Raw genomic sequence first — 14801 nt, 5'->3', positions numbered from 1 at the left:
GCTGTTTTTTTTAAAAACTAAAACCTCCTCTGTTCATTACACATAAGACAACAGCCTATAGATTTATGAATAACCAATACTTTCATTTTTCATTTTGCTTCAGTATCAAAGCTGCTTTACTTCTTATGTAACACCTAAAAAAATGATCTTTCACAGGGACTATTTATGTGGCAATTATTTTAAATTAATTACTCTTGTGTCAAACACATTGAACACTGAATGACAAATAAAACCAAAACAATCTCTCCACAATCTAAATTTTATTTTGTTGGTAAACAAATAGAATTCAACACACTTTTCTTTCAGAACACTACCTAATGTGAAAACACCTCATTATTAGGCATGTTTGTGTTTAACAGGACAGAAAACCTGCAGAAGATCATAAATGCATCACACGAATTTTTTTATGTGCTTGCAGTGTTATTACCACTTGCATAAGAATAATAGTATTGTGATTATATACTGCATGTTGATCCTGTCCACTGAGTGGCAGGAGTCAATACATTGAGAAAGTGCTGATGTAAAAAGACGCTGAAACTCCTCTGGTGTTTGAAAAATCAAAATGTGATCCACAAAATGTTTGAAATCTCTGTATTGCTCTGTCAGTTGGAGTCAGAGTCATTTGTTAAATCGCTTTGATCCACGTCGTCCTCTCTGTTGACCTTCTTGCTTTCCTCGGAGTCAGTCTCCTGGGCCTGATGGAAAGCACAAGACAGACAATCAGCAAACGTACAAAATTAAAGCTCTGAACCTGCTTACATAAAGCAGCAGTAGAAAGAAAAGAGACTTGGAACTAACACCGTATGAAACGTTTTTTCCTGTTAACTGTGTCATCCACTAATCATTAGCTTGCTGCTGAGCTCTACCAGTTATCTTATCGGCCCACTGCCCTCTACCGTTTCAACTGCCTGTTGGCTGACCTGTACGGTTTAAACTTCACAAAGTAATGACCCACTCAGCAGCAGTGGGAACACGTTGTTTGGCCGGCTTACATAACCGACTGTATTACTATTGTGTGCTGCTTATCCCTTCAAATTAAACCTGTGTTGTTGACCCCACTCCTGCTAATCTTTTCAGTCAGTTTACATTTACTTCAACAGTACTCTGATTCTGTGGTTTATTTACTGATGCACCTGGTTTAGTTTTATGAAAAAGGGTAATTTTTCTTTGTTTATAAGGTACTAAAGTTATCACAGTGCCAGAATTTTAAGTGATGTTATCAATGATTAGATGATTATAGTAAGAAGTATATTATAATGTATAAAATACTTAAATCTTGGTTGAGACACAGCTGATTGTCCCAAAATGTTACAGAATCAAACCTCTTATGATAAGAGATAAATACAAACAATAAAATTAGATCAAAACTGCAGGGAGATAACAGTATTCCCGTGTTATCTGTGAACATAATGCGGTCTGGAAGTGGCAGGTACCTCATCCTCTGACTCTTCCCGAGGCAGCGGTGAACGTTGCTCTTCATTGTCATCATCGTCATCATCCTCGTTTTCTTGAGACCTCTGAGACAAAATCTCTTCACCCTGCAGGATATATTGTTCTTTTAAGGGAATGACTCAAACATGATTAGACACACACTATAAGCTCAGTGTTATTATACCTTCAGGTTGCGATTCTTCAGGTTGCCAATCCAAAATGCCTCCTGACAGTTGTTGAGCATCAGCATGGCCTTCACTCTGTAAACAAACTGCTCCAGGCTCTTCTTTAAGGCTGGTACATGGTTGGTCAGGCTTGTGTCCTGATGAATCTGAGCCACGACACATTAGGAAAAGGCTCATTAGTTATGGAGCTCCTGTAGATTAACAATATGCACTGTCCAGACTCTGACTGTCCTTTCTCTAATTTAATAGGAATATTTTGTACTCCTGAATTGGTAGATCTGGCACCAGTACGAGCAGATGGATGTCTGTAATTTATGGTGAATGAGCGAGAAACTGTGTGATCTGTAGCTACCTTGGAGTGTCCACACATGTGATGGAGCTGCCGGGTGCTGAGCTGGAAGGTTTTCAGCAGGCTCTGGACATCCTCCTAAAAAAAGACAATTCATCACAGATTGTCACATCACAACAACACAGAAAGTTCCTCTGTGTTCATGCTCTAGTGCCAACACGTATCAATGATATAAGACAGTAGAAGCAGAAAACATGGACCTATATATAAAGCAAGGTTTGAATACATTTGCTCAAGGGATAAACTAGAAAAACATGTTTTATACATATATCTATTGGATATATTCCCAGTCTTTAGTTGCTCCTGTCCCAACTTATTTGAAGCATATTGCTGCATCCATATCAGAATAAGCAGATATTTACAAAAATCAATGAAGATGATGAGGTCAGACATTAAATATATTGTCTTTGTACTGTTTCAATTGAGTATATGTTTTAAATTGAGGTTGTACGACAATATTTTCTGAAAGTCCAGGCTTGTATATCAAAATTAATTTCTCTAAATAACCAACTAACACCTACCCACTAAAATGTCAGGGGTGGTTTGTTAATTGCCTTTTGCTTATATTAAATCAGGAACAGGGCAAATTCCCTTGAGAACAGTGTGCTGTAGTTGTGTTTTATTTGTATAAGTAATAACATCAGGTTTCATTATTTAACACCAGTGTCTAATTGTTCAAGGCCATATGTTCAGCTCAATAGGTCATTTATGAACAGTATTAGGGGACAGGACTTCATGTGTACCTTGTGCCTTTTGAAACTGTTGTCCAGTAGTGGCATTCCCAACTTCAGGAAAGACTCCAGGAACAGGCGGCCATACTGCCAGTAACAACATTAAAATTAGTCAATGCAAAGTGACAGCAGCTTCAACTTAATGTGAACTTTCCCAGCATGCACAGCCAGCTCACCTTTAGGCACACATTGAGCACCGGCCTAGAATCAAACACCTGTAATAAGATTAGAGCACATATTAGTGAGCAGATTAATCTAACTGAAACATGTGGATTAGATAGGAAAAAAAAGATGAGACTAAATGATAAAAAATAAAACATGGCAAGTCTAATTTAAAGGTTCTATGTGTAACTTTCAGAAAATAAAATATTTAGAACATTCTTACTGTCTGTACTGTGCGTGTATTTTATTTGGACAATTGGCTCAATAATACTAACTAACTTGCGGATCACTCCATCAGCCAAAACCATGCTGTAGCCAAAGCTAGACCCACGCTGCGCAGCCAAGCCACAGCCAGCCGGCCAATCCTACTGCAGTTTAGGATACAGTTAGCTAGTTGGCTGCTCCTGCCTTGTATTACTCTTGGCTTGTAGAAAGCAATTGTTGCCGACAATGTTGGTTATAGACCTTTGCTTTGTATGATTACATCATTTATTGTTATTATTGCTAAAATCAACACCATTTGTCATAATACACGTTAGTATCAGCTAGCCTGCTAATATATCCACTCAGATTTTGGTGGAGAAAATGTTAGCGAGCAAGCACGCTAAGGTTAGCCAGCTAGCTGTAACTTGGCTACATTTCATCTATGTGCCATTGGTTACTTTGTGACATTAGCTTAATAAATAGCAAGCTAGCCAATTTACCACCCAGGAGGCATTTTCCTACATTAGCCAGCAAGAAATTTGCTGCGCTGGCAAACAAGCTAATGTTAGCTAACATTAGACAGGTAAGATCAAAATATCACAAAATATATCACATGCTTTCCAGTAATGTTAGTGTTGACTTTGGACTCTGTGTGGTGGTGGGTGTCGGTTGCTTGTTGATGTTAGGGGACTCCACCTCTAAGCTAACATTAGCTAGCGCAGCACACTGTTTGCACTGTACGGGGGCGGAGGAGAGGCACTAGGGAGCACATGTAAAGTCACATCCATTGGATTTTAGAGGAAAAACCGTCCCGAGTCCTCTACATGGAAATCAGTCCACAGGCTGTAGTGGGCAACTGAGAAAGTTGGGGAAGGTCTCATTTTTTAAGTTCACACACTGGCAATAAGCCAGTTATGCATGTAAATGGCTTCACATTCTTACATATTGCATATTTAACCTGCAGTATGAATGAAATATTATATCACAGAAAATCAGAGGTGAGGTCTAACATCAAAATCAGTGCATTCACAGCCATTAGATCATGCTAACAGACCTTAACTAGGTTGACCAGGATATGAAAATCTCGGACAGCCAGGTTCCATGTCAGCAGCTTCTCACTCTGAGCCTGTGAGGAGGACATGTAGTACATGTGTTAAAAGTTCAGACACACAAAGTATTTGAAAAAACACTGTTAAGGAGAAAATAACCATTCGTTATGCCTCATAGTGCGCAGTGAAAAACACACTACAGACTAATTCACAGTTCACACCTTTAAACACACTGGAATTCACAAATGTTTAAAAGAATAATTGTTGCTTTGCCACTTTTTAGTAGATGTGTAGCAGTGTTTTCCAGCTCAGATTCCTCTGAGCTCTCAGGTATGCTGCATGCAGGAGAACACATTGCACAGGGCGACACCTAGTGGCTGACCTCAGCGTCGTCACTGATTTTGAAAGCAGGAATCTTCCTGGCAGCCTTTTCCAGCTCTGCCATCAACACTTTGTAGAACACCAGGAATGTCTGCCTGAAGTAAAAAAATGAGATAAAGGAAGAATGAACAAAAGAATAATAATATGGACATTTTGCTCGAAGATAACTAAACCCAAAGGACTGACGGTGATGAGGAGCTACCTGTTGAGAGTGGGCCACGATGCAGAGCTCTCATCCTTTGATGCATTGAGGAGCTCAGGGATTCCTTGTCCAGCTATTTCCTCCACTGCCTTCAGAACATCATCGACATGCTCCAGGTAGATGCTGCAGAGAGAGGAGAAAGGACAGAGACACCATAATCAAACATTTCAGACATGTGTCAATTATAACAACATATATGATAATAAATAGTGTTAACTAGCAACTGTGTGCTTTACAAATGTGCTAAAACTTGCAGGTGCTCGGGATGGGTTTGGGGGGAGCAAGTGGCAAAGAATTTCTTCAAAGTTTATCATTAATGCATCACAGTTTTCTCAAAGTTACTTTGAGAAAGATTCAACAAAACAGCGACGTCAATCATTTACTGAGTGACGACAAACACACTGAACAACTGTGGTATGTGCATGGACAACACAACTTCCTGGAGTTGATACTGAGCACGGTGTACATGAACATGTATTAAAGAGCCAGAGGTAATTTACCTAAGTGGTTTGTATTGCAAATAACACACACACAAACATAGAAAAGACACATGAATGTTTTTTAAAGGTTCCTGAGGTCCTTTTTCTACAAGTCAACTCAAATTCTTTAATCTGATGAACTGCCGACCAATACTGGAATTTTAAGGCTGATACCAACAAAGATATTTGAGACCTTCCCTGTTGTAGTTCTTTCTAAACATTTTACAGGTGGAAAACGCACTTGTCATTGCTCTGTCGTCGTCAAATTACCACAAACTTAATGATGAAATCATATATGCTGATTACAACACATGTGTGATAAGCTACAACCCATTTCCAGTGTATCAGTCAGGCTTTGATACAAGAATCTAAGTCGCTTTCCGTTGATTTTGCATGCAGACACACCTCAGCAGAGTGTGAAGTGCTTCATTGAATTTGTTCCCTCGCTCCCTCTCTCCGCTGGCTGTCACCCACTCTTGGCTCAGGAAACGTTTCGCCAGGGAAGCTGGGAAGAAAAATCAGCCAATCATCATCAGTCACACACTGGATGGTAGGTAAGTCAGTTTAAATGAGGGAACATATCAGACCGACCAGTCTGCTCTCTGTAGGCAGCAGGGTTCCCTCCTTTCTCTGACACGGTGGACAGGAGCTGGGAGAGACACAGGGCTGTGCTGAGACTCGGCACGGTGCTGCGGAAGTTCACCAGGTACTCAAAGCTGTGTCTAAACAAACGAAAAGGGGCAAAGACGCATTTGCAATTGCACCAATGTGCCTTGTTCTTTGCTGGACACTCGGAAATTAAATAATACATTTATTTTTATGACTAGGCCTACTGTATTGTAAAGACTGTAAGACTGTAGACTTTAGACGTGGAATTCTTATTTTCTGGCTTTAAGCAGCGAAATTGCAACAAATTGATTGAATGTGCTAAACAAATAGATCAATAGATAAATAATACAAATATGTAGTGGTCACTCCTCTCTGGCTCTTAAACTTTATCACTCACTTTACAAGCTGATCCAGAGTCAACTCAGCACCCCCCTCCTTTAGTCGTCCAGCCGTAACTCCCAGAGCCTTCTTCAGTAAGCTCCGCTGTCCTGGCTGGCTGAATCCAGACCTGGCAAATACACACATACATGCACACATATCAGGAACAAAAGTGAACAGGACACACTGACGCTTCCACAGATCATAATACTCCGACTGTCTATAGAGATAAAAGATTTAATGTCAGATGTGAAAGTCAGTGGTGCTGCCCCTCCTCACCAGCTGAAGGTGGAGTTCAGGACCTGCAGGAGCAGCTGGTAGCCTGAGGACATCACCTGGTGCTCCTGAACATCTGTGGCAGGTCCGTCCACAACACCATTGTTCTCAGAAAGCAATGCCTGGCCAAAAAAAAAAAAAACACACACACACACAAAAAGACAAAGCAAATTTTTATTGATAATTGGAAGAAAGAGACAAGGTCACTCATAGCTACAGATTAACGAGGTTTCCATCCAAATGTAGTGCAAATCTTAACCAAATATAGACAAAAGCGGACCAAGAAAATACAAATGAATGCATATTTTGAATTTTCAGCATTTCCCATCAGGACTTTTCATGCACAAATTGAAAATGTGCATAATGCACCACCTTATTGTTTGGATTTGTACCTGAAAATGGTTGTGGCAGTTCTCCAGGTGTGAACAGAGGGCAGGCAGCAGCTGGACACAGCAGGAAGCAATATCCTTGGAGCTCCTCTGCTGTAGATGGGAGAAGCCCACGCTCTTATCAGTCCTTGCCTGCAGAAAAAAAAGAAAATATTTCATCAAGGTTTTTCTCATATAGGGCTGCATATTCCAGTTTTATACACTCAAGGAGAATAAAGAATATGTGAATGTACCATAACCTAAAATATGTATGTTGTGACAGAGGAGCATTTTTTTCCTCCAGACCTTGCCATGATTTCTCTGATCTGTTAATCACAGCATGCACTGGCTTTTTTTGTGTACCTTAAGGAAAGGGGCTCTCTTGGCGGGTGCAGCTGTAAGACTGAACTCCAGTTTTCGTAGCATATCCTCCAGCAGGAAAACCAGCTCGGCAGGACCCAGCAGGACCTCCTCTCGCACCTCAATCATGTCAGAAGATTAGAGATGTTTAAGTTCCAGTGTCCTACACAGACACATTTAAAAGGCCTGCTGTCTTTCATAAGAAAGCAAAAATTCTTCTTATTCTTCTTCTTACTTTGGTGTGGAGCTCAGAGTCCAGCAGTGTGCGGGACAGCATGCCACACTGCAGCACACTGAGCACCTCCATGTCCAGCTCTCTAAAAAACGGTCTGTAGGCCACCAGGCTGACACCTTGCCGGATCTCCTTTTCTTTCTCCTTCTCTGGCTGCTCCTTCAGCACAAGCAGAATCACCATTTTTTTTTAAAGCTCAGTTACATTAAATGAGATTAAAGTGAGAGGTCGAGGTTTACCTGCTGAGTCTTGTCTCCTTCAGCGGCCTCCTCAAGCTGAGAGTTGTTCTCTGAGGAATTCTTACCAGGGGCCTTCCTCTTCTTCCCCGTGCCATCTAGATACCAATATGAGGTATACAAGTAAGTAAATACTTTTTTCCTTATTCAAAGTATTTGGTATAAAATCCTCTGTTGGACATGCTTACCTTTCTTTGTCTTGTTCACAGGAGCAGTGGAGCCAAGAATCCCATCAGTGCTTTCTCCATCAAAGTTGGCAACAGGTGGAACATAGCCGGGTGTTCCTGAAACACACGGTCAACAAAAAGTACACAATTTTAAAATCTTAAGCTGACTTAAGATTTACGTGGGATAATGGTGAGATTTTTAGATCCCCAGTACTGATGGATCACCTGCCAAAGCCCTCTCCAACAGTGTCTGGAGGTAGGTGATGTTCTGCAGGCGACTCATCACTTTCATCTTCATCTCAATCTCTTTCTGTTTACAGAATGCATTTATGACCTAACGCAACACAGAGGTAAGAGATGGCTTTAGTCACATGTCTTTTAAATTTGAGAAAAAAAAATGTGTGCAAATCAATCAAATCCATTTGACACGAACACGCAGCTACCTCTCTGAACCAGTTGATGGTGTGAAACAGCAAAGTGCAGAGGAACTCCCTCTCTGCTTTCGACAGGCTCTCGGTTTTCTCCACGATGTCCATGTCAGTGAGGATCAGAGGGCAGCCTGCGCTCCAGCAAATGTAAACACACAGAGACAAATTATTTTAACAGCAAGAGAAATGAGAGGAAGCTGCTCTCCAAGGGAAATGTGTGACTTCCATTTCCTCACCCAGCAGGGCGTCGATCTCTTCCAGGTCTCCCTGATGCTGTTTCTCCTCACAGAGCCTCAGGAGGCGAAAGAATGGAGACAGACAGAGAGGAGACACTCGCCTGCACCCGGGAAATACATGGAGAAACAAATCCAACATCTCATTGCTTACATGCATGTTTGTAAGATATTACAGCATAAACTGGACTGTAAATCATCACTGACTAAATATTTGGCTGTGGGGCGACTGACTTGTGTGCCTTCTCGGTTTGATGCTGCTGCTCTCCTTTGTTCTGAATGTCTTTGGACAGTAGAGGCAGCAGGTCGATGGCAATGCCTCCTTGACTCTCCTCCTCATCCAGGTTGTACATCACACGGGCTGGAAAGGGAAAGGAACTGAGGCACACAGACAGGAGGGATCAACGACACTAGTTAAAGGAAATAATGCTCAAGTGCATTAAAGTGAGTAATTTCTTATGCTACCAGCTGTCGGTCACTAACCCCAATATTTCTGGGCCTAGATCCACCACAAAGTCATCCTGGAAGTCATCAAGAACGCTCTTAGCGATTGCTTCCTGTTGGTAGAAGGAGAGATAACAGGACCACAATGCTTACTTGCAGGACTGATGTCTATATTAAATTAAAATTGTTAGAAATGAGGATGTAAGAAGAATGGTGAATGTTTGAGACACACCTGCACCTGTGGGTCCAGGCTGGAGTTCAGGATCAGGTTGGCCAGTTCATCATAGTACAGAGCTGCAGCCTCAGGTGAGCTTTCACTGCTCGACTTCACCAGCTCCAACAGGGCTGTCACCTGCAACAAGCAGTACACACATACACGAACATATCCAGAGAGCAGTGACTTTCTGCTCTGCTGGCAGGTGGAACAATATTGGAGAAAAGACTCCCCAAACCTCAGCTCTCAGCCAATAATAATGACCTATTTGTCTGACCTATTCCACAGGGAGGCCACAGCACAGGTTAAGTTACTAAAGAGTAAATGCGTAGCTGGTGTGCAGCATCTATGTCAATGAGTAAGAGGCCACAAACTGCAATACATCCTTGCAACAAACACACTGTTCATTCTGTTTTAATGGCTTATATGTACCTGTCTGAACATCTCTGGGGGTAACGATCCATTCTGCTTCATCTCCTTCGGCCTGGAGGTGGTGGGAGGGCAGAGAGCACGATCAACACAGAGATAAACTGACAGAATGAACAAGAAAAATACTGCTTTTGCCGGTGAGTTACAGCTCTTACCTGAAGGCCCCCATGCTGCCTACAATCATGACCGCACCAATGATGCCGATGCGCTTGTACTTGGGAACGGTGCTGGAGAGCTGTTTGCGGATCACTATGTGCATGTCATCCTGAGGGGATAGACGGAACGAGAGAGGTAGGTCAGCGGGAGAGAGGATGGCAAGAAGAGATGGAAAAAGTGCTGAACGAAAAAGACCATCTTGTGAATGTGCACCTGGATGTGAGAGGCCTGCTGCTGGTGCCCAAAGGCCAGTTTACTCAGAAGGTGGAAGAGTCTGCGGATCTGCTGCGGCGTGAGGTTGTCCATGTAGTCCAAGACTCCCTGTATCAAATGTCCTGCTCAGTTCAAAACTCATCCAATCACAATGGTAAGATTCTAAACCTTTGCACGTACACCATCAGGGACTGCAAGCGACAAGCTGTTGGCTTCCTTACCTTCACAAAAACAGCATACAGAGCCATTTCTGAGGGATTTTCTGTAACCAGGCCACAGAGCAGCTCTAGAGCCATGTCCACCTCGCCACCCACACCACTGCACACATGGGTCACTAAGGAGCCCACCACCTCCTATAAAACATAATACAGGACAGAATTTAAATGACTCAGACGAATTTATATTCAACAACTCATCTTAAAAATGAATTCCAAACCCACCTGTTGGCAGTAAGAGTCAAAGGCAGTGAACGAGTGTCTGTACATGTGTCCACCGAAAGGCACCACGCAGGGGTCAGGGGAGCGCAGCAGACTCTGAGCCACAGCCAGGATGGAGGGGAAATACCCTCGCATGACCTAGACAATCAGCATTTTATTCAAATAATAATCAATCACTACATCGGTACTTTATACTTACGCTCGTATGTCTGCAGTCTGACCCACCTGACCGCAGTCCCTGAAGGTCTTCTGGAGCAGAGCCTCCTGGATCAGTCCAGTCCTCACTTTCACCTTCAGCACCCTCTCCGCCCCCCGCCGGCTCTGGTTGGCATTGGTGGAGTGGAGGATGAACAGCACCAACAGGTCTATCATCTGACGTGGCACAGCACATTTTAGAGTGAGACATACATAAACCATGTACATACATAATGCAACGTCCTTGAGTTCGAAGTGTCAGATTTTGTGTACATTCATACTTTGTGACAGTGTACAGTATGATATGTGCTAATAAGGGCTCCGTATAAAAAGTCTGGTGTATCTGTGCATAATGCTGATTCTTTACATCATAAACTACATCATGATGATGAAACAATGACCCTCACCTTATGGTCCTGCGCTTCATCCACAGACTCAATTGCCTAATGAAAAACACAGTAAAAATTCAGTCTGCGACACTGAAGTTGAGACAACTTCATTTGAAATGATGAAAAAATAAATAAATCCAAAGCTTTTGCATTAGTAAACAACTAAAGCGAGAGGGATTAAGTACTCATTAATTTCCCACCTTGAGCCAAGCCTCAGATATCGTTTTCTGGAATCGCACTGCTGACTTGATGCCATCCAGTATCAACGTAATGCTGTCCTGGCTGCTGCCTGCTGCTGGTGTGGAAGCAGACCTGCTCCAAAACCAGATTTACTAGATTAAATCTTCAGGAATGTGATCTGAAGAACTAACTGACCTACTTCAAAACAGGTTCATACTTAATGTGCTGACGTATAGTTGTGAGTGAATGTGTGTTGTCTTATGCTACCGACCCTTTGCTCGTCACGTGGCTCTGGGAAGTCTGCAGCACCGGGGGGAGAATACACTGCTCCAAGTCCAGCTTTTTACGAAGATTACACACCACCTACACGCAGCGATGATTTGGATTTAAAAAAAATATAAGTACTACAACAAACAGGATACAATAATCGTGTTTTTTAAAAGCACAGCACTGTGGACATCCGAGCTCCCACCTCATAGGCATCAGAGGCTGAGACACAGTGCAGGATGAACTTGACCACCATGGGTAGGTCTTCCAGTTTAACAGCAGCCAAAGTGGACATAACCGCTTCACGAACCTGAGATAGCAGACAGGCAGGCCTTGAATAAATCCCCAGAAATAAGTGTAATAGCATCTGTGTGTGTGTGTGTGTGCTACCTCTGTCAGTAATGAGGAAGTGAGGTTCAGACTGGAGAGGGCGTCCAGGATGGGGACGGTCAACTGAGTGTTCTCCTGGAGTAAAGTGCTACAGAGACCAGTGATGAAACAGCAGAGTGTAGAATCAGCAACTCTGAAAGCACACATGACATGTAAAGAGAAAAGATCTGTAGTGGAGATTTTCTGCACACACTTGAGCTCTCTGGCTATATCATGGTGCTGGGAGTCCTCCAGGATCTCTGGGAGACTGGTGATGATGTCACGCTGAACCTCCAGCGGTGCTACTGACACCAGCTCCATGAGCTTCGTTGCCAGCTCCTGCACATAACAGCACAAAGATGGCAGAGAGAAAAGAGCACATCGCCACGTAGAAATTATATTAATTAGAATAACATCAGTATCAGGTACCAGTAAGTCACTGATCCACGTACTGATGCAGTTTATTTATAGTTTTAGATGGATTTGATGGGGTTTTTTGATTGTGTAGATATTTATTTCTCTACACAGTTCTTGCATTTGTATCTCAAATGTTCCCTTTAAAAACCTTATGCAGACAGCCTCATGTAACCTTACACATAATACCACGACTACCACCACCACCACCAACAAAGAAGAAGAAGAAGAAGAGCTCTGGCTTCAGTACATATCTAAATCCAGTCATCACAGAAATTACTACCTTGCTGTCCACAATTCTGTCCAGCCATTTAAGCTGGTTAATAATTATGCGAGGAATACTGAGCCCTCCATCTCCAGTGCTGTGAAGGAAAGAGCAAGACAGCATTTAGGAAAAGAAGACAAACACCTGTGAAAACTGGTTAAAATGCCGTAAAAGTGAACTCATGTGAAATACTGACCCATCAAGCATAAATTCAGGGACTTTCTCCAGCACAACGTTAATAATGAAAGTCTGCGTGAGAGAAAAACTTGTTTAATAAAACACACTACATAATACACATCTGAGCGCCTCATTGCAGAAACCAACATTCTGCATTCGCTTCTCTGTGTGTCATCCTTACAGAAAGGGTGGTGCAGTTGTCTTCGGCTGAGTCTGTGCAGAAAATCTTACCTGCAGCATCTCAATCCCCAGCAGCATACGTAGCAGGCTTTCCTGGAATGAGCTGACACAACTGCAACACAGAGGAAAACTCGTTTGCGTGTCACACCCCTGACATAAGCTTTAGTCCAGCTCAGAGCTGTGCCCTCCATAAATCTAAGTTTTGCCTCTATTAGCGTTGAGGGTTGTTATAAGTTACCTGGAGTCTCCATCAGACAGTCGTGGGACACATGGAAGGAGGCAGTTCCTAAACCGCTCGGGCTCCTCAATATGAGACTCCAATCCAGTGGTGAATTCCTGCACAATCTGAGAAATTAAGTGTCAATCAAACATAATTGTCTCACACCAAATGCCTTAATTTTGCACAAAGATGGTGTGTATACTCACCACGGGGAACCTGGAGCTCTTCTGTAGCTGCTGCTGGATCCTTTTTTGAAAAACTACTTGATCAACAGCTGGAAGGGAAAAGATAAAGATGAGGAAAATCAGGAGTGGAGATAAGGATGTCACCTAGCAGCCTGCTGTGTTCTGAAACTTGGAGTGACTGTGTTTACCGATCTCATTGGACGTGCCATCTTGTTTTAAGGTGACACCTGCCTCTCGGAGAAAGACAGCGAATACACTTTGATTGGTCTCTTCTGGAGCTGGTTCCTTTGACTGGCGGCCAGCACTGCGACTCTTCTTTGCCTCTATAGCGAGAAGAGAATAAGCTTTTAATGAAACAGAAACGAGAAGAAGAAGAAAACTGGGCTCCACAAACAGACAAGGCGCCATCAGTTGAAGTAAAATTCAGACATTTGCAAAGTATTTTGGTGCCCTCATATCAGTGAGATATGACACATGCAGTGATCCTGTCATACACCTGATTTGAATGTGCTCTCAGTGAAGTGAAGTGAATAACGTAGTTACAGTGTGATGTGAATCTTCTGGGTGTGTTGGTTGGTAAGATGGAGAACTTCACTGGGAGACTGTACTGGCACACAGCTATGAAGTGCTCTCATGTTACCTTAAGTAAAACTTACTGGTGGTTGCAGAAGCTCCCGCGCCTTTATCCTCAGAGCCGCGTCGCTTTTTGCGCAACATCTAATGAAATATAAAGGTAAGAAGTTTTTTAAACACAAGGCTAGCATCCGCAGTAGCAAATAAGCTAACATGTTTATATGCTAGCTTCACTTGGGACCTACGTAACAAACTCTACAGTAGCTCGGGAAGCTAGTTCAGTCATACAACAACTACAACACAAACATGCCACACTTTAAGTATATGACATAACACGACATTATATTGTTGGCTGTCACAATCATTCCGGATGATAAAAGTGAGACATACGTTTAATATAGAGATGAACCCACTAACGATGATACGTGAAGACCGAGTTACAAAACAAACTTCCGCGCCACTGTGATTCACGCATCATCAACCACGGTCAGGGACCCTCTTCGTGGAGTTGAGGTGACAGGGGGTGACAGCTAGAAATAAATACGCCCAATACGTCTGAGAATAATCAAACAAAGCGAGCACATATTTCATGTATAGCTTCCTTATAAGTTAGTCTCTTGACTGAAATCCCTGGTGTGTTATTGAAGGTGTTACACACTTCAACGATTACAACATATTGTAGACGGTCTCTAGTTTTCCCTGCACCGGGCCGCGTGCTGTTATAACCAATTTGGCCGTTGTTGGGCGGGGTTAGAATTCAGTCCAATCCAGTTCAGTTACGAACAGTATTGCCGGGATACGCCGTGTACGGAAACAAGCAGTACCCCGGAGCGCTGTACCTGCGCAATTGCATCAAAGAGTGTGCAGTTGATCGAGAGAATTTACTGCTACCTGCCTCCTCCTTCGGCTCGCTTGGTTTACTAACAGTATTATTCCAGTAACGTCTTGAGTTACGAACATCACAAGCTGTTTTGTTTTCAAAAGATAACAGGATGCTTACAAAGAAAATTGATTGAACAGCAGAAATGACAAAA

The 14801-nt window shown here is 42.7% G+C and overlaps 1 protein-coding gene across 1 annotated transcript; it reads right to left on the bottom strand.

Moving 5' to 3' along the window:
* Positions 1–244: 244 nt before the first annotated feature.
* On the bottom strand, positions 245–14301 carry fancd2 (FA complementation group D2). Its single transcript, XM_076747466.1, has 44 exons — positions 14158–14301; positions 13851–13911; positions 13383–13517; positions 13216–13283; positions 13028–13134; positions 12841–12901; positions 12629–12681; positions 12451–12529; positions 11968–12092; positions 11775–11862; positions 11590–11694; positions 11389–11480; positions 11138–11249; positions 10956–10991; positions 10579–10725; positions 10357–10491; positions 10138–10269; positions 9917–10024; positions 9703–9812; positions 9551–9602; positions 9137–9256; positions 8944–9017; positions 8695–8838; positions 8464–8564; positions 8243–8358; positions 8025–8133; positions 7821–7916; positions 7636–7730; positions 7400–7555; positions 7168–7284; positions 6829–6957; positions 6440–6558; positions 6180–6290; positions 5765–5895; positions 5579–5678; positions 4695–4817; positions 4494–4587; positions 4117–4188; positions 2873–2911; positions 2709–2783; positions 1969–2043; positions 1616–1762; positions 1434–1538; positions 245–695 (listed from the first exon to the last, which is right to left on the bottom strand). The coding sequence occupies exons 2-44, from the start codon at positions 13909–13911 to the stop codon at positions 603–605; spliced, it is 4347 nt and encodes a 1448-aa protein (XP_076603581.1). The 5' UTR covers positions 14158–14301; the 3' UTR covers positions 245–602.
* Between the last annotated feature and the right edge of the window lie 500 nt (positions 14302–14801).

The sequence above is a fragment of the Chaetodon auriga genome, chromosome 2 (genome assembly GCF_051107435.1).
Source record: "Chaetodon auriga isolate fChaAug3 chromosome 2, fChaAug3.hap1, whole genome shotgun sequence".
Lineage (NCBI taxonomy): Eukaryota > Metazoa > Chordata > Actinopteri > Chaetodontiformes > Chaetodontidae > Chaetodon > Chaetodon auriga.
This window is presented reverse-complemented; position numbering and strand designations above follow the sequence as displayed.